At 37.9% G+C, this 20,205-nt stretch overlaps 1 protein-coding gene across 2 annotated transcripts in view; it reads left to right on the top strand.

Annotated features, from left to right (window-relative positions):
• The window catches only part of furina (furin (paired basic amino acid cleaving enzyme) a), a 108,911-nt gene that overhangs the window by 60,142 nt on the left and 28,564 nt on the right, over positions 1 to 20,205 (top strand). For both annotated transcript variants that reach the window (XM_084404048.1, XM_084404049.1), the window contains exons 7-9: positions 9,421 to 9,509; positions 14,244 to 14,416; positions 17,215 to 17,427. In XM_084404048.1, the coding sequence (XP_084260174.1) occupies positions 9,421 to 9,509; positions 14,244 to 14,416; positions 17,215 to 17,427 (475 nt within the window). The remainder of the gene's footprint in view (positions 1 to 9,420; positions 9,510 to 14,243; positions 14,417 to 17,214; positions 17,428 to 20,205) is intronic.

Genomic DNA, 20,205 nt, shown 5'->3' with positions numbered 1-20,205 from the left:
TACTAGCCAGTCAAGTGAGCTTTGCTTAGCAGCAGCTCAAAACGGACTGTATACTTTCCTGTCCTGTCATTGTTAATTCATCAGGCACAATATGAGAGAGAAGACAGAAATATGTAGTGTTAAGTCAAGCAGAACAGCTCTGCTCTTCCATAAAATCATAACTCGTAGAGGATAGTGAGCCTTCCGTTAAAGATCCCGCTTGACGGCCTCTAGACTTGCGCCTGGTTTCTCTCCCAAGATTAAAACACTGAAGCACTCCCCTGGATTTATTTTCCTGAGCCTCCGATAAAGCCAGCTGGAATACTGCCTAATCCAATTTTAAGATGGTTATGAATACATCTGTATTGAATGTATTAAAACACTCAGTATGTGTAACGTGGGCCTGCTAATTCAAGCAAAACATGTTGATCTTTCTGCAGGAAACCTTTTTAAACATCTTAATGTCTTTATATATGATATCCAACTATATTGTGTTTTAATATGGTGAGGGTTGTAGATGATAATATGCATTCTGTAGAAGCTTCGTTTAGTTAAAAGTGGCTATATGTATAATTCAGAAACCCTTGTTATTAGCGACACCGCTGGCCGTTAAATGAACTGCACGCAGCAACTTACTGCTCGTGCTCACATTCGTGCACACATACATTTTTCGTAATTTGCTCAGAAGTAAAAAAGATTTTGGAAACGGCTTTGCAGCAGTATACTGTTAACGAACATCTAGGCGTCGTTCACACTGAGAGCGACATTTAGATGTGCACACTTTCCTCTCAATAGCCAAATAAACAACAAAAATGAAAGGTGAGAAAACAGCAGTAAACAAAGCATCTGCTCATAGACATGTGCGTTTGCAGCAGCTCTGCAATTCACTGGCATCATGTCGACAGATGAGATAATTAAAATTACACTTATGATAGTTTGATGAAGTATATCTGAGACTATAGACTATATAGATCTGACTATGTGAGAATATAGTTTGAATAAATCCCCTTTCTTTGCATGACACATTGACATTACAGTACAGAATACCCGAATATTGTATAAGCATTCATTTTATGTGTCATTGAACGGAAGAGAGGTTCCCAGTGAAACTGGCCCGAGTCCTTCACATTAAAATCAGTCTACAGGCTTTTCATAGACAACCTAGAAAGTCAGGGAATTGGTGTTGTTTTTTAAGTTTCATCACAAGCTGTTCACACATTGGCAGTACAGGAAACCGATTAATAAAGCCCCTTTAATGTGAGAATACTGGAACATTTTCAGTGGGGAATCCTTGTCAGTTGTCTGAATCAGATTTATTTATTTATTTTTTCTATAAAATAGTGAGATATGTCAGTCCTTTTCAAAATTTTAATTAGTAGGTCAAAGAGCAGTTACACACTTAAAGGTTTACCCAAAAATATAATTTATGCACCCTCATCTCAATCCAAACACAAGATAAGTAATTGAATAAATCATAAAGTCATTAATTTCATGGACAAAATAGCATTTTTGAAATGCCACATGAGGGTAAATGACAGATTATTTTCATTTTTGTTGTTTAAATTAACCCTTTATTAGCCCTTTCCCATCACATCATGTTGTCTTTACATGTTTTGCATAACATTGCACTTCTAGCAAAAGCTATAATTTAAAATATAGTTCCAATTGCCTCACTCATTATCTCTTCCATATGTAAAGAATAGTTTGCTTGGTTGCGTCTACAAACTTTTAGGATGACTTCCCTGTGGAGGAGATGCCAAACAGTCATCCAGCCCAGAATAATCCTGTTCTTATAAGAACTGAGCTGTATGTCAAGAGCAGTACGTTTGCAGGTTTGAATCCTCTCAGGGTTATATAAAGGTCCAAACCGGATGTCTTAGTAAAAACGCCTGTGGTGTTGGAGAAAGCAGATGGTCCAGCGTGTCCTACATTGACTGATTTTCTTCTGTTATATGAAGCAGAAATACTCTTATTTTACATCTGCTGTTAGTGCTGATTGACTTGTTGGCAAATTTTATGCAGTACTCTGTCTTATAAATGTTTAGATTTCTATTTCAAATAAGTGCTGTATTTTTTTATTTTTATTTATCAAAGAACACGAAACAAAAACAGTTTCCACAAAAATATGAAGCAGCACAATTGTTTTCAACAGTGAAAATAAGAAATGTTTCTTGAGCAGCAAATCAGCATATTAGAGTGATTTCTGAAGGATCATGTGACACTGAAGATTGGTGAAATTTTCATGCTGAAAATTCAGCTTTGCTATCAAAGGAATAAATTACATTTTTACATTTGCATTCAAATATATTCACAAAGAAAACGGTTAATATTTCACAATAATTAGCTGGTTTTTTTTTTGGTTTGTTTTTTACATGTTTGATAATTAGTGTAAAATGTGTTTCGACTTGCTCATTACTGGGCTCACACATAACCTACAGTTTCAGAATTTCATAGAAAGCTGCTCAGGTTTCCGCACGATTCGAGTTCTACACATCGCCCGCCTCTTGCCTGCTCATTTACGAGATGTTTTGCCTAATTTTATTATGCTTTTTCAGCTGCCAGTGTAAAAGTGTATTACTCTCAGCTCTGTAAAAGTCCGTTTAAATCAGCAGAATTTTGCCTAGATTTTTGTCCTCCCAAAATCCGTGTAGGAAATGCAATGGTTTGCACATTCCTTCCGAACCTGCTAGATTCAATCTGAAATGGCAATAAAACTCTTATATTTGTCCAGGCTTTACATCTATCAGACAGCTCAGTAGTGGCATATCTCACTCTCAACATCAGAAACCTGCATCTGTATAGCTTTAAAGTGAGTCAGCATGGGGGGAAGGCAATGCAAGGTGTCTCACCAAACTAAACCTTCAGTATTAAACCATCCAGCCACGATCACAGCCCATGAATTTGGATGCAGTCACGTACAATTATCACGTACACAAGAACAGCACTTTCCGAGGTTCAAGCCAGAGGGATAATTCACAGTTATTAAAGAACAGTGGTGGGTTGGGAATTGAGAAAGCCCATGGTTATAATTAAAGCTACTGAAATCTATATCTTGTTCAGGTGCATGTGAGACGCGTCGATTATCGTTATGAGTCTATTGATTCACATTTTAGTTTAAAATGCGTTAGAAAGGGCAAGTCAGGTTAGCGTCACTACATTGCTGTTCAGTCAGTGAATAAATGCAGATGCTTGCAATATGTCTGCACAAATTCAGTCATCCAGGGTTTGCATTGTAGAAATGTGTCGAGGAGCATCTGGACTAGTTTTTCATTTTGAACATGCCACTCATCCATGCATCATCGGGGACAGTTGAAAAATGGTGAACATATTCACCACATTTATCTTCATCAAATTGTGATGTTTTGAGACCGGCAGATTGCCAGTATATTTTAAGTTAAAAACAAATTAAAATTGTGTAATGTAATGTGTAATGTAATGTGCAATGTTCTGAAATAAATAAATAATAGTGTATAGTGTAGTATGTTATGTTATAGTATAGTATAGAATATATTGCATATGAAGTCTATAGTATAGACTTCATATGCAAAAGCCGCCACCTCCGTCAGTCGATGATAGATAACGATATTGAGCGAATGCTCTTCGCACATAGTATACGTACGATCATCAAATACTTTCGCTTCAAACCCGCTAAATCCCAGCCTCAGCCCATTCAGAAATTCATTGTACAAGCAAAAGCCTCGAAGTTTAAAGAACCAATCAGAAGACGCTAATCGAATCATGTGATTTCAAGATGAATGATGGCGCACTTATGAGCTGCAAGTTTTTATCCTGTTTAAAGATATTTTTAACTAAGCAAGATGGAGGAGTATGATGAAATGGATGAACCTGTGGTACTGTAGTTTAAGTCACTGGCAAAAGGAAACATCATCAACCTCATAATTCTGTCCGTTCTAAGGCTAAAGAAAATCGTTACAGTGGCAATGACAGGATTTTGGGAGTAGCATGGAAACACAACAGTGTTTCGTGTGATACTGTAACTCTGACAGAAACGGACATAAGCTACATTATAGAACAGCTCTATTCTACCCATGATAAAGTGAAACATGACGCCGACTTAGAGGTTTTTGCAAAAAAACACACACACTGACAATCAAATTAGTTAAATACTAATGAATGAATTATTTTTTTTTTTTGTAAATCTTTTTATTGGAGAATCAAGGATGTTACATTTTACAGAAAGTGAAACAGTTCTCTAGTTTCATTTTATCTTAAACAACTAAAACATTATTCAAACCCCCCCCCCCCCCCCCAAAAAAAAGAAAAGAAAACACTGCTTAGTAACCCCCCCCCCCCCCCCCCCCCCCCCTCAACACATTTGTCCCACCCTTCCCGCCCCCCATATTTTGACAACATTCTGGGAAAACAGAATTTTTTTCCATTTTGTTTTACACAGTACTTCAAAAAAGTTTAAGGATCTACACATTGAAAACAAGCACACAACTGCATGCCCACATTTCGACCCAAAGTTGTTAATCACAGTTTCACAATTGTCAGTCAGGCTACTCAGTTCCCACCACATTAAGGTAATTGACCATTGATTTGAATAAACATATATAGAAAAAATAAAAAGGACACAGAGAGAAGAAGTAAATTATAAAATAAAAAGGAGTCTCATACTTCAGGCAATACTTTGCGATTCTCAAAATATGTCACAAAGGGTTGCCATTTTAAGTAAAATTTCTGGACTGACCCTTTCAACGTGAATTTAACTTTTTCTAGTTTAAGAAAAAATAAAACATCCCTTAACCATGCGGCCACCGCTGGTGGAGTAGCAGGTGTCCAAACCAATAAGATTCTACGACGGGCAAGAAGTGATGTAAAAGCGATAATGTCCGATTGGTCCCGGGTTAAAGTTAAGGTCTCCTTTGGAATACCAAATATTGCAATCAACGAACAGGGCTTAGTTAGAATTTGTATGACTTCGGATAAAGTTTGAAAAACAGATGACCAATATTGAATTAGACGGGGGCACAACCAAAACGTGTGTGTTAAATCAGCTGGAGAGAGGGAGCATCTATTGCAACTCCCGTCTGTTCCTGGGTATATATCTGCTAACCTAGCCCTACTGAAATGAGCTCTATGCACTACTTTAAACTGAATGAGCCCCAAGCGTGCACAGGATGAGGATGAGTTAATCCTTTGTAGTGCATCCTCCCAGTGTCTGTTCGACAACTCAACCATCAACTCGCCTTCCCACCCGTTCTTAATTTTTGAAAGGTCATGGTTTTCCAGAGACATTAGTTGAGAATATAATCGTGATATCAGTCCTTTTTTTGGACGGAGGAGGGTCATTTCTTCCCATGCTGCCTCAGTAGGGAGGACCGGGAAAGAAGGGAACAGTGCTTTGACACAGTGACGTATTTGGAGATATCTAAAAAAGTTACTGCGTGAGAGATCATATTTCTGGCATATATTATCAAAACTATCGAACCCTTCTTTACAGTACAAGCTTTTAAAACAGGAAAGCTGCTTCCTGCCCCACTGAGTAAATGTTAAGTCGAGAGAGGCGGCTGGAAATAAATGATTCTTACAAATAGGGCTAAGGGGGGAGGGAGAGGTGAGATTTGTAATGATTTCAGAACTGGGCCCAGATTCTAAGGGTGGACAGTACTATGGGATTGGAGGTAAACCTGGACCACTTTGTGGGCAGGGAGGAGTACACCAAAGCAGGGAGAGATGATGAGTGGCAAGAGTGTGCCTCAAGTGTACACCAGTCGGTGTCTGGCACATAGAGCCAGAATAAAATTTTCCCCCATGGATGTGTTAACTGATTTAAAAAATGATTTTGTCAGGAATAATGGTAGACATTGAAACAAATACAAATACTTTGGGAGTACGTTCATCTTCACCGATTGTACCCTCCCTGCAATAGTCAGAGGTAGGCAGCTCCACCTTTGAAAGTCAGCTTTCATTTGGTTAACTAGAGGTGTAAAATGAGCCCCAAGAAGAGAGGTGAAGGAACGCGTAATGTTTATTCCAAGATATTTGAAACCAGAATGTGTTAAGTGAAAGGGGACTGCTGCTTGTTTAATTTGCATTGCCAAATCATTAATGGGGAAGCATTCGCTTTTCTGATAATTGAGTTTGTAGCCAGAAAAAGACCCAAAATTATTCAATAGTGATACAATTACAGGGGCACTAGTTTCTGGATTGCTTACATAGATCAAGAGATCGTCTGCATACAGAGAGACGCGATGTTCCTCAGTCCCACGCCCAACCCCCCGTAACAACAATGACGACTTCGAACATAAACCTTTCCAATACGGCAAACAAGTATTTCCACTCCACCTGGTCAAAGGCCTTCTCCGTGTCCAGAGAGATTACAGCTTCTGCAGTCGAGGAGGGACCGGGGGAGTAGATCACGTTAGCAAGTCGGCGAATTTTTGAAAAAGAGTGGCAACTCTTTATAGAACCAGTCTGATCCTCAGAGATTACTTTGGGGAGCACGGATTCTAAACGATGTGCCATCACCTTGGCTAAAAATTTTATATCAACATTTAGGAGGGAGATAGGACGGTAAGAGCCACAGTTAGTAGGGTCCTTGTCCTTGTTGAGGAGTAGTGTAATCTTAGCTTGTGTGAGGGTTGGGGGCAAGGAACCGTTTCCCAATGATTCGTTAAATACTTCTAGCATAATAGGTGCAAGTTTATCTTTAGAGGTCGATCTAACACTTCCCTGTCTCCAGGCTCAATAGTAGGTAACTCTAAATTATCTAAAAAACTGTTCATATTCGTAACATCTGATGGGAATTCAGACGTGTAAAGTGTAGAGTAAAATGTTGCAAAAGTATTATTGATTTCCTTTGGGTTGGTGTCTATGTTTTGACCCCGATCTCTCACTTGGGGTATGAGCCGTGAAGCAGCCTGACGTTTCAGCTGGTGAGCCAGCAATCGACTAGCTTTTTCTCCGTACTCATAGTAAGTGCTCCGGGTCCGCAGTAATAAGTATTCAGCCTGGTTGGTGGATAGAAGATTAAGTTTAGACTGTAGAGCTATCCGTTCTTTATATAATTCTGGGGAGGGGCTTTCAGAATATTTGCGGTCTAAATTAAAAACTGAATCCGTCAGGATTCATAGGAGATAATTTGTCCTCTTAAGAATGCTTTTAAGGTTTCCCAAAGTAGGGAATATGATATACCTTCCTTCTTGTTTACTTCTAGAAAAGTATCTATATTAGTAGCCACATGTTCGCAAAATTTCTCATTTGAAAGCAGCAGGGAATTAAGTCTCCAGAAGGATTGCTCTCTAACGTTCAAAATGAAAGAAAGGTCTAAGATGAGTGGTGCATGATCTGAAATGATGATGGCCAAGTATTCAACCGATTTCACTGCAGGGATGAAAGAGCTATCTATAAAAAAATTATCTATCCTTGAGAAAAAATGGTGGACATGAGAAAAGAAAGGGAATTGTTTGGAGGTCGGATTTTGAAACCTCCATGGGTCTACACAGCCATTTTGTCTCAAAGTCTGAAAAGACCCTCGACATTACAGAAGGCGAGGTAGATTTAGGGCTAGATTTATCGAGCAATGGGTTAATTGTACAATTAAGATCTCCTGCAAGGATCAGTCTATGTGTATCTAAATTAGGGAGAGATGAGAGAAGCTTATTGGCAAATTCAGTATCATCCCAGTTAGGGGCATACACATTTACCAAAAGAACGTATGTTTGAAATAGGAGGCCCGATACAATGACATATCGACCATTGGGGTCTGCAATAATTGCATTTAGTGAGAATTGAATTCGTTTATTAATCAAAATTGCCACCCCTCGTGATCTGTTATTAAATTTGGGAATGGAAGATATGATTAAACCATGATTTACGGAGTCTGGTGTGATCTAACCGTAAATGTGTCTCCTGCAAAAACAAAACATCAGTTTTAAATTGTTTAAGATGGGAAAAAAATCCTAGAACGTTTCACATAAACGTTCAAATTTTTTAAACGTTTTTGGAACTAAAGTGACATTTTTGAAAAATGGCATTTCAATAACTGACTAATAACCTTTTCATTGCCATTTAAGTGAAATTACTGAACCCAAACATAGGAGCCTGATAAAAATGCCCATTTAAAAGAGAGAGGTTTTTGCATCTGAAGTCTTCATATGTAATGTATGTATAAAAGTTAAATAAACATATGAAATAAAAATAATATTATGTAAATATTTTATTTAACTTTTAAGTCCACATATTTTGTCCCACAAAGATTTATCACTAAAATGTAAAATGTAAAATTCAATATAAATGATGATATTTAATATTTACGTCATGTGCACACTTTTTGTTTTGTAATCTTGCATTCACTCAAACAAATACCCTCTTGTAATTTTAACGATCCGCTAGCTTGGTTCCCATAAAACCTCCTCCTTTTGGATGTAATCTAGGTCCCATGATCCTCCTTATTTCAGGACTGAGTATGTCTGAGACATTAGCCTCACTGATCTCATGCTTGCTATGAATGGACCGATGACTGCAGGGGTTCTCCTGGGATTTCACTGATCCTTCCTCTGTGCTGTTTAACTCTGTGTTTAGCCTTCATTGCTCTCTTGACTTTTATATGTCTACTGACCCGGCAGATTATTGTGACACAGACGCTGTGGATTTATGTTTGAATCCATCGCCGTCTCAGATGCTTGGATGTGGTGCAATGAGTGTGCATGCAGAATCTGTTTGTTAGTAATGTCAAAAAAAAAAAAAAAAAAACGTTTAGTTGGAGCTACAGTGCAAATTCAAACAAGTTTAAAATATGTAGTATTTCTTCTGTGTTGAAAAGGCTAAATATAATATTAGAATGCATTTGGATAGTGATCTAGGTGACACGTCTCTGCTCGGTCTAAAACCGTTGAGGTTCTTTAGCTGGTTCCTTGCCTTTGGTCCTCACTCATTTTGATTAAATGCATACAGCGAGTTGCATTTGCACATTGTCACAGGCTGTATCTTATTCCTAAAAGCCACGGTTATCAGTGTGTCCCCTGCTATCATATTTAACAGATAGCCGCCTGTTTTACAGCAGGACTGAGAAGGAGCTCTTCACACATGCAAAATAGCTGTGAATAAGTCCTGCGGGATGAGAAGCTTCAGTCACCTGCTGTGAATGAGGATTAGGGCGTCTTTTTGCCCGCCCCTCGTCATCAGCACTGTAGTTTGATCTTGTTGCCAGCCGTCTTTGGCAGTACTGAGAATGTTCAATTCATGAATTGCATTCCTTCATTTATGCTTGCTCCTACTTTCTCTGCGTGTAGAAGATGCATTACATTAAATGATTTAACTCTTGATATATTTTGATGAATACAAGTCTTATGGTTATAATATTATATAACAATTTATTCTGTTACGCAAGGGAATATTTTGGGAATAATACTGATGTTTTGAAAGTGTACAGAAAAGTCATAATCTCTCTTCTTTTTATTCTTTTTTTTTTTGAAGACACGGGACACGTTGTGCTGGAGAAGTTGCTGCCGTTGCCAACAATGGCATCTGTGGTGTCGGAGTGGCCTACAATGCCAAGATCGGAGGTGAGTTGGCGTATTTAAACATACATTTATCGTGTTTTATCACGTACAGTCTATTGTCAGCACACACCCTGCCCTTTCTAATATTTGAATTGCAAAACACCTCAGTGAAGCATCCGATTAGCTTTGCATTCAGATTAGCCCTGTCTCTGTCCATTAAACTGTATGATAACTCTTCCTCCGCTCCGTACCGTGAGCACTTCAGAAGAGGAACTCCATTAGTGATGGCTTCATGAGCTCAAGTGGGACAGTTATCACAGGCTCCAGCACAGGTCCCTTTGCGCCAACGATTTGGACGCTAGCATATGTAATCCTTTTAATTGGCTGAGGTGATTTGATCCTTTTCGGTGCAGATTTTCTGCTGTCTACAGGCTCTTGGACTCAGGGATAAATGTCATTGATAGTGTTGTTGATAGTGACAAACGCTTTCCACACTCTCTCCAGAACAATCTCACTTTAGATCACAATATGATAAAATGCTTCACTTTACTGGGTAAATTCACTAAAATATGCAAATTGTCATTGTCAAATTGTGCAAAATACTGTTTGACTTTCTTTGGTTTAACACAAGGAGATGTTAAGCAGAATTTATTTACTGCTCTTCTCCAGTACGATAACTTCATAACGATAGCTGTCATATGACTGCAAAAGAATGATAGTACACAAGCTGTATGAACTGTTTAACATTTTTTATTGTGTTTTTTTTCATGGGAGAAAAAAATCACATTTGTTTGAAACAACATGAGGTTGAATAAATGATGACAGAATTTTCATTTTGGGTGAATTAAGTTTTACCATTTGATAGCACATTTGATGAATGACACCACAGAATAGATTATGTAACACCTTTATGTTTCTGTTTATATAACGTGTATTATGAGGTCACACCGGCTCTATACAGCAGCAGCCATTATAGCATTTTTAAGCACTGACTAATCAAACAACATTTAGGTTCTGTATGTTCAGAGAGAAATTGCTTTTAACGACACCCAGGAGATTTTGGTGTTTTATTCTATTTATTTTAAACTTTGACTTTGAAACACACTCTACCTTGTATGTTTTCTCCCATTTATAATTTTTGCTGGTGATTGTTATAAGAGGTGTTCACCTAGCATCACTAAAGCAATGATCATTTTGTCAGAACCTCTAGTTTGCATGTTTTGTTTAGTTGTCTGGATGTTTTTCCCCTACGGGAGAATTGCAATCTCCATTTTACAAAAAAAAAAATATATATATAGTGATTCTCAATTTATCCAGAATCGTGCAGCTCTAATGCATCATAAAATAACAGCACACACCTTCCCTCAAAAAATTGCATGATTTAACGTATCACTCACGCCCATAATACAAACAGGGTGCAGGGTGTGTTATTTTATGATGCAAGATGCATTTGAATTTGATGCAATTTGGCTAATGAAAATGCGCAAAAAAGGAGAACAATGGCAGGATATTATATTCTCAAAACCATTTCTTAAGAATGTTCTTATCTTTGTTCTTAAGTTTGTTCTAAAGACTTTGAATTCCTGAAAAAATGCTCTTACAAATCATCGTAAATTACCCATTAGAGTTATGATAACCTCCACCTTGCCTTTAATAAATTCCCAAAGGTATGATGTTTAATACATTTATTGAGTTGTTTCAAATATTAAGCAACACAACATAACACTAGCTATATATAATACATATTAATATTACATTGGATCTGCAAAGCGAGTAAAGTGACTGATCGAGATGGATGTGCCGAAAACCCTGTGTGCTCTGCTTATATTTATTATGGTAATTGGCAGACAGCGGGAAAATACAGTATGAAAGCCATACAGTATGAAAACACCAAAGTGCGGGTGGGTGGGCTCTGTTGACAGATCTTGTTTTTTTCAGGGACTAAATATATGCAACATATCAAATCTTCCCTTTTATGCAGAAAGATAATGCATTATGGGTAATGTGCATTTCTTTTCTGTCAGCTTTGTTTTTCTCTAAAGCAGCTGTTTTTGAATTAGCCTCCTAATGAGAAGCAGTGAAGGATAAATCTTCCTGTGACCAGTTTCACCTTCAATCCAGGGGGAAATCTTTGCTTAATAAGCAGCAGATACTTATAATATATAATATATACACACACATACAGTGTGTGTGTGTGTGTGTGTGTCGATGCCTTATTAGCAGTTGTTTCTATGGGCCATACTGTAACAGTCAATGCCGGTCCGTGAACATTCGAGAGCAATTTGACTGAGCGTCTGCAGCCGTATTTAGACGCATGTTACTATCTATATCTGCAATAGACTTCAGCAGAGGATTTTATAAACTAACACAATACAAGACGAAGGCGTCAGCTAACACGACATTAAAAAGTTACCATAGTAAAAGTTAAAACATTAAAAAGTACCATAGCAAACACCTGTAATAGTGAGTTAATACATAAAAACACAAACCAATACATTTTCACCTGTGAAATGTTATCCCATTTCTGGGATGTTGTGGCATCATTGATTCTTGCTGTGAGTGACGACACGCTGAACGATTCCAAGATGCCGGGCGTGCCAATGTGTCTGGAGCGGTCGAATGTGGCACCTATGTATTTATGGCAGATACTACTCCTAATGTACCATGGGGACAGAAGGCAGAGAGAACAGGAGGTCTTTGGATAGCTGACCCATAACATCAGCCCAAACTGGCAGGCAGTGCTTCTGCTAGAGGAAGGCTGAATGTGGATATGGCAGCACACTAGCAGAGATGGCACACAGCACGGCTCATTCCTCTGCCAGAACTCATTAAGAGAGAATATTGTTTTGAAAGATTTGGAGGAAACAGTGGAGTGCATTTGTTAAAATTTGCTTTATAAAGAATAAACCTGAGGTTTCATGTTGCATTTTTGAGGGGACGTAGATTATTTGTATTTACCAAGTCTGAATAAAAAATTCCCTTCTTTTGTTGCCACAGTGCGTCCGTGTATATCTGTTATGCCTTTCTCATTTCCTGGGAAGTAATCATAGCCAGCTCTCTCTTTGTCCTGTGGGGATATTTGGGACTTTTGGAATGCAGATATGGGATAGTAACATTGTCTTTCCAAGATGCTGTGCTGTATTTTTCTGTAGTTGTTGTCGGTTTGTTTGCAGTACTGTCTGCACCAATGCTCTCAGATTGCTTTGGAAAACCTGAAAGGACTGAACTTTTGTTTATTTGCACTAACCCGTATGAGGGCAGCCTTGAGTAACCTCGCCCCCTTGTGTATCAAAAGAGTGATTCACATTGTTTTGAAGATGTTCGACTCTGATTTCTCATCTTTACCACTTTAAAAACTAAGAGCTGTGGGCAGAATGTGCTCTTTTTTTTATTTGAGGCTGAGATAACGTTCTGATGCTGGGATCACAATAACTCAACACCTCTGACATTTTTGGACCAAACGCTCTGGCTCGTTCCCAAACCCACAATTCGGTTTAAGATTCCCTTTTGTACAGGGAAGTGGAAAAAGATAAGATGGTCTCCTCTGTTGTGAAGCATCTGTGAAGGGATGTTTGAAAGAGAAGAATGTAGCCGCTTGTCACCTTTGAATGAACTCCAAATTCGAACACGAGATCGCATGCACTCATCCTTTTACTTTTAAAAGAACTTTTATATGCAGCACTATCTGTTTGTGCACCTCGTTCCTTTCATTCTGCAAGTTATAAACAGCAAAAATATCAGATGGGGGTTTTAGTAGGGTTATTCGAAGTGGTTTCTTTGTATTCAGCTTTTCTGTATGTTTAGTTATGTTGCATCTCTGCGCGTTCTCTTAAAAACATTGGTAATCAATTTACTTGCTTGCTTCTCAAAGGAAATATAGGTTCAGGCATTGGGCCGCTAATTAACCTCTTGACAGGCAGGTAGGGGTTGGAAGTATAAGAAAAAAAGTTTTTAAAGTTTTCATTGACACCATTTATAATAATACACATTCAAATGTAATGAAAGATTGTTTTCACTTTAAACATTGTTTGAAGTATTTGATATGTAATTTATTTATTTTTATTCATGTAATATATATATATATATATATATTAAAAAAAAATTCAGTTAGGACATATTAAATTGTTCAAAATGAACAGTAAAGACATGTATAATGTTGCAAAATTGTTTTATTTCAAATAAATGCTGTTTTTGTGAACTTTCTATTTATCAAAGGATCCTATAAAAATGTATCACAGTTTTCATTCAAAGGATTTTAGCATTGATAATAAATGTTTCTTGAGCAGTAAATCCGCATATTAGAATGATTTCTGAAGGATCATGTGACACTGAAGACTGGAGTAGTGATGCTGAAAATTCAGCTTTGCATCACAGGAATAAATTACGTATGACATATTAAAGTAGGAAACAGTTTTTTAAAATTGCAATAATATTTTACAATATTACTGTTTTTACTGTATTTTTTTATCAAATATATGTAGCATTGGTGAACTTCTTTCAAAAACATTAAAACATGTTACCAGTTCTTAATATAGCCCTCTGTTGCATTTTTTTTGCCATCTGTATTCTGCATTTTTACTAATATCACTGTAAATCTAGATATTATGGAATCCGTTTCCCCTAACATCCCATCTAAATGTGAAATGCTTGTAATGGCCAACAATTCTTAACCTTTTATCATCTCATCTAAATAGAGGTATTACAATAATCATTGCAAAAATAATTGAACCAAAGTATTTGTTCATAAGTTGCTCTCTGTCCTATGCTTTAATGTTTATGATGTTTTGTGTTTTGCAGGTGTGCGTATGTTGGATGGAGAGGTCACTGATGTGGTGGAAGCTCAGTCCCTTAGTCTCAACCCAAATCACATCGACATCTACAGTGCCAGCTGGGGACCCGAAGATGACGGCAAAACGGTGGACGGACCTGCAAAGTTGGCCAAAGAGGCTTTCCTACGTGGTGTATTAGAGGTTTGGCATCTCTTTAATCTCACCTTGTTGCACTTTGTCATTTAGCTGATGATCAGAAACACTATTCTTCACTTTTGCCTCATTTTATTTTATGCTGGAAGGCTATTTATATCCCTTCTCTAAAACTTAGACACCTCTCTGCACATTAGAATTAAATTGGCTTGTATTACTGTTCCTTTAAGACTTATCTGAATGGTACGTATATGCAAATGTTAGTTCTTAAAAATGAAAATGCTGTCATGATTTACTAATTTTCTATTTAGATTGAAAAGAGATCATTTTTACTTCCTTTAGAAGGGACTGAATGCTATGCAAAATAATTAATTACAAAAATTTGAGGCTGTTTATTTATTTGTAAACCAAGGTACCAGTGCTTGGTACGAAGTCTAGATTTTTCATTAGGGTGGACTAGGGAGGAAGTTTTGCTCTGTGAATGTCTACATAAAACCCATTTCAAAGGAGCAAAGAAAAGGTCCTGTTTTCCATGACTTGTACAATTGCTTCTGTGATTCATGAGCTATTTTGACTGTTTCCTGCCATTATCTACATCAGTTGGTCTTTGCCACAAACAGTAGATGTGCTTTCATTGATATTCTTGTGCTGAAATGGTCCTATCTGAGCCTGAATTTGCCTCTTAATCTTGAACTTTTACCAGCAGCGTAATTTAGAGGGTAGAAATTTGACATTTTTTTTCTTATTTGCTTTGAAGTTAGTGATGTCTGGGGGGCTTTGGATGGGATGAACTGTATTTGATATTGCCACACTTCATTTGCGAGTGCCTTGAGTCATAAAAGCACTTACTAGTCAGAGTGAAGTTTGTTTAATTTAGAATGTCACATTAAATGGCAATTCTAACTGAGACATCTTCATGCAGATTTTCCAGAGCGTGAACAGTATTGACATTCTTAATACCTAATTACTTAACGCCATTTGAGCTAAACTGCTATCATGCGTGGGGTAACGGAACGGCATTAGTTTTAGCCCTTCACTCACACATGAACGTGCACCGGGGTTGTAAAACTGGCTGTCGGCCAATAAAAGGACAATGGAAGAGAGTCGTGCCAAGATGCTACCTACCGCATTGTCTGTAGGAGCAGACTTTTTATAGAAACATTATGGGAGAAGACCATGTCAGATTGATGTGCATCACTTAAAGGGTTAGTTCTTCCCAAAAATGTAAATTCTGTCATCATTTACTCACCCTCATGTCGTAGCAAACCACTATGACTTACTTGTTTCTATGGAACACAAAAAACTGACAATTTTCGGTTTTGTTTGTTTGTTTGCTTTTTTTTTTTTTTTTTTGCTTTTTTTAATTTTTACAGTTAAATTATCAAAATATCCTCTTTTGAAGATGGAAAGTCAAACAGGTTTGGAATGACATCGGGGTGAGTAAGTGATGAAAGAATTGAAGTGAGGAAAATTGTTCAGTTTCAACGTTCATGGAAACATGTAAGCTATGCATAAATATTACAACTGTGTAAAAATACTGTATTTTATAGTTTAAGACAAAGATACTAACATTAAACAGGCCCCTGAATGGCATATTATATTGTAAGTTGGTTTACTTTATCGTTGGTCAACAGCAAAAGCGTTGTGACAACATTTTAAATTGTGCAACAAGTATTTCAAAATGTCTTTCACTTATAATTTCCTTTGATATCAGTAGATTCACAACATCCGCTGACATATGGGGAAACTCTAGTGTGCAAGCACTCAACCACAACTGCTTTACTTATTTTTAAATGATCACTGTCGTTCTTTTTTCTCCATTTACATTGTTTGATTATCCCTTAGTCGGAGTTAAGATACTACTTTTAATATTCAACAATATTCAGAGGTATTTATTGATGTTTCACTGTAACCAGTGAAAATACAAAGTTTTAAGTAGGTGTTAGGGATACCAAATATAAAAATCTTTTTTTAACCTATTACACAGAATAGCACAGTGTTTTTCCCATCCATATTTATTTCTATTTTCTAGCCATGGTTACATGTGTGTGCTAGCAGTCAGATTTGTTTGGTGAACAAGATCCATTTTGTGTGGGGAAAAGGCCAATGCAAATGAGGCTCTGGTCTGTGTAAACACCCTCACTGAATGGATGCCCACAGTCGAGCAGGTGTGTGCTGTAAACGAGAGCAAACTCTGAAAGACGGAGCCAAACGTTGCACTGCAGACTTTTATTTGGTGCATTGTTGAAATTGTAAGGTACAGTAATGATCGTAAAAAAACACAACGATCAAAGGTATCGAGCAAACAGCATCTGAATCTAATTATTTGCACTGCTGCCCTTTCCTTGTGGCAACATGGTGAAATGAAAGTCGCGGCTATTGAAATATGCCTCGTTAATGTGGTGCGTGCATTTTTCACAAGCTCATTATCAGTTCTGACAGTTTGCTTTTGTATTACTGTGCTTCATCTGAGAAGTAGACCACAAGAACCCGGTGCTGTTTGTGTCTTTCATTTGCGCATGAAAATAAACATGCATGATAAATGACTTCAGAACATTAGCTTTGTTCCACAAGGTCCTTTCAAAATCATCTGGCCCGGCAATCGAAACCATGATAGTGCTTTAATAGTCCATGACACTGAAAATCCTTTCTGGGAGACAATACTTTCCAGACTCCACTCATCACAAATAGTATAAACTTGTTTTGAGTTCTGTCCCCGGTAATCCTTCCATCTCAGACTTGGCAGCGCAGTGCTCGAATCTGGCTCTCAACATCTTAACGGCATTTGATTGGGCTTGCATGAAGGGAAATGCATTTGAGTGACTGTTTCTTCTCCCAAATTCTAGGGCCGCGGAGGACGGGGGTCCATCTTCGTGTGGGCTTCGGGGAACGGCGGCCGCGAGAAGGACAGCTGCAATTGTGACGGCTACACCAATAGCATCTACACGCTGTCGATCAGCAGCAGTACGCAGAACGGCAACGTGCCCTGGTACAGCGAGGCCTGTTCGTCCACCCTCGCCACAACCTACAGCAGTGGAGGCCTCAATGAGAAACAGATTGTGAGTCTCTTTCTCTCTCCGCCTCCAGATAATCAGCACCAGTTATCCTTTAATTGAAGAAGTGGCATAGCTAATCTAATCCAAAAATAAAGGATTTGAAAACAGTTGGAGTTCAGAAGATAAACTGCCAAGCCAATTTATTAAGAATTGTTGCAGCGTCTTTAAAGTTCTTACAGGCTTTTTGGCTGTCAATGAATACTGCGGTCACTAGTGAGGGGGAAGATAGATGCTTTCGTCTTCATGGCCCTTTAAGTGCTTTTCCAAGCCTTACTCTGTTTAAAAGCCTTAAAAAACACGGATGTTCTTGTGAATCAAAACCATAACCTCTAACTATCCCGCACGGTTTGTGTTTGCGCTTAATGATGATCGTTATGTCAAGCATCACAATTTTATTGTTTATACTTACAAATCCCAGCTCCGAGCATTTCACCGTGTCCTAACCAAACAAAGCAACAAGCCATAAAAGTTACAGTATCTCTTCCTTGTAAATCAAATGGTGCAGCTTGTTAAGGAGAGGTGTTCTATTACTTTAAGTATCATACTTACAGTGTTGGCCTGTCAGATGATACAATTGGAAAAAAGGTCATAGGAAGACCATATCTAGAGACCAGAATATCATGGAGATTTTTAGGTGGCAACTTGATCCAGTAGGCAACTACCCAGGGGCCAGATTCACACATGTTCTAAAATATTTCCTCAAGGGTATCTTGTTTTTCTTAATAATGAAATGACAGACTTATGGTGATTTTCAGATTGTATGGCGGTTCTTACCGAAGACTCGCAAATCAACTCAATGCCATCGTTTTCCACTGCTTGCAGATTACTGTAATAATCTAAATAAGCGCACACACTATTTTTGTTGTGACTGGCTTGGCGAGCGATCAGTGTCACCATTTTTAATGTGCCTTGTTTGAATAGTTATTTTTAAATAACCTGTCTCAAGACGGACAGGCTATTGCTTTCATTTGCCCTCCGTCTTTCTTGCGTCTCCTGTGTATGTGCTGAAAATTCTGCCAAAATTTTATCAAATAAAAAAAAGAGATCCCTATTTGACTCATCCGTTCAGAAAAAATGTATGTTGAACATAATCATGACCGATCATTGTTTACATAAGATTACTCGTCACTTAAGATTACTTGTGCACACCACTAGGAATAGTAATATGTATTACAATGGGTCTGTTACATCCTTGTGTTGTGTGTACGTGTTTTTTCTCTCCCCGCTTTACACTTTAGATTAGGGTCCAATTCTCACTATTAACTGTAACTCACTATAAAACTGACTTTTGCCTGAATAAACTCCTAATTACTGCTTATTAATAGTTATAAGGTAGGCTAGTTGTTAAGTTTAGGTATTTGGTAGGATTAAGGGATGTAGATTATGGTCATGTATGAATAAGGCATTAATATGTGCTTTATACGTACTAATAAACGGGCAATATCCTAGTAATATGGATGCTAATAAGCAACTAGTTAATAGTGAGAATTGGACCCTAAGCTAAAGTGTTACCTATGTAGCTAGTGTTATGTTGTAATGATTACAACAACAATTGAAACAACCCAATAAATTCATGAAACATCTTACCTTTCAGAATTTAAAACAAGTTCGAGGTTATCCAACTTAGTTAATTACGATGGTTTTTCATAGCTCTTCATGAATATCAATTCTTTCTAAGAACCACTCAGAACATCTAAGTAACCCCAAAGCAACACCCTGGCATAGTGACAATGGCATTTACATGAGCAAGCAACCCTCTCATGTTCTTCAGAAAATGTTCAACTCTATTTTCAAAACATGAATATCCTTGTGATTCAAAACAATACCTCACTTTCATAGCATGAAATTTTCTTTTGCTCCTTTTTCGGTTTTGTTTCCTTACCCCGGCTCAGTGCCGACCGAGGCACACACCCAAGCATTGTTTTCATAACCGGCTGTGCCTGACTGAGTCATCCATTGTCCAGCATTCAAGACACAGACACTACTGTTCACAATGGAGGTGTGCTTCTAAAGGACAGAAGCCTGATATACCCGCTGTTTTCCTTGCAGCAGAGACTCTGCTAGGCGATATCCCTCTCCTGTGGTCTCCCACGATTCATTTTTAAGTGTACAAATGCTGAATTCTCCTGTCATCGCTCCTGTCATTCAGCCTCTCTGCCATTTTTTTAGCAATTAGTCACGCAAGGAGGTCTGTCGCAGTCAGTGCACATCCTATGATGCCTGGCTTTTTAAGTGTCACCCATCAACCCTTTTGTGTTTGCATTTGTCTAGCTTTGTCGCAGCTCTGTCTGTGTGACCCTGAGGGCTTAAAGATGCTACGCTTTTTACCCTGAAGTGTCGAAAATGTCAAACATTTAACTGAACCACCTGGGTCACTTTACGGGCTTAAACTAAATGAATAATTTTTTTTGGTTTTTTTTACATTTTCTGAAGAATATGTGAGTGCTGCTTGCCCATGCTAAGTCATTGGTATGCAGTTGCTAGGAAGTGCTGGGTGGTTGCCTACTGGCCCAAGTGGAAAGAGCCCAATTCCCAAGTCTCTATGAAATTCTGGTCCCCAGTTTTTTTAGTTTTTTATTTGTCTGCTAAAATTAAAAGTCACATCAGAATTTGATACTAAGTGTTTGTGTTTATTCGAATTCCTGATTGTAAGTAAGAGCAATAATAATAGAGATGCTAGTTGCAATAATAGAGATGCAGATTGCAACTGCAAGATTGTTAAAGGAGTCATAAATGAAAAAAAGGTTTCCCTGATTTTTTTGACACACACTATCGGTCAAA

The sequence above is a fragment of the Rutilus rutilus genome (genome assembly GCF_951802725.1).
Source record: "Rutilus rutilus genome assembly, chromosome: 3".
In the NCBI taxonomy this organism is placed as follows: domain Eukaryota; kingdom Metazoa; phylum Chordata; class Actinopteri; order Cypriniformes; family Leuciscidae; genus Rutilus; species Rutilus rutilus.
The sequence above is the reverse complement of the archived record's forward strand: the minus strand, read 5'-3'. Positions and strand labels throughout refer to the sequence as shown.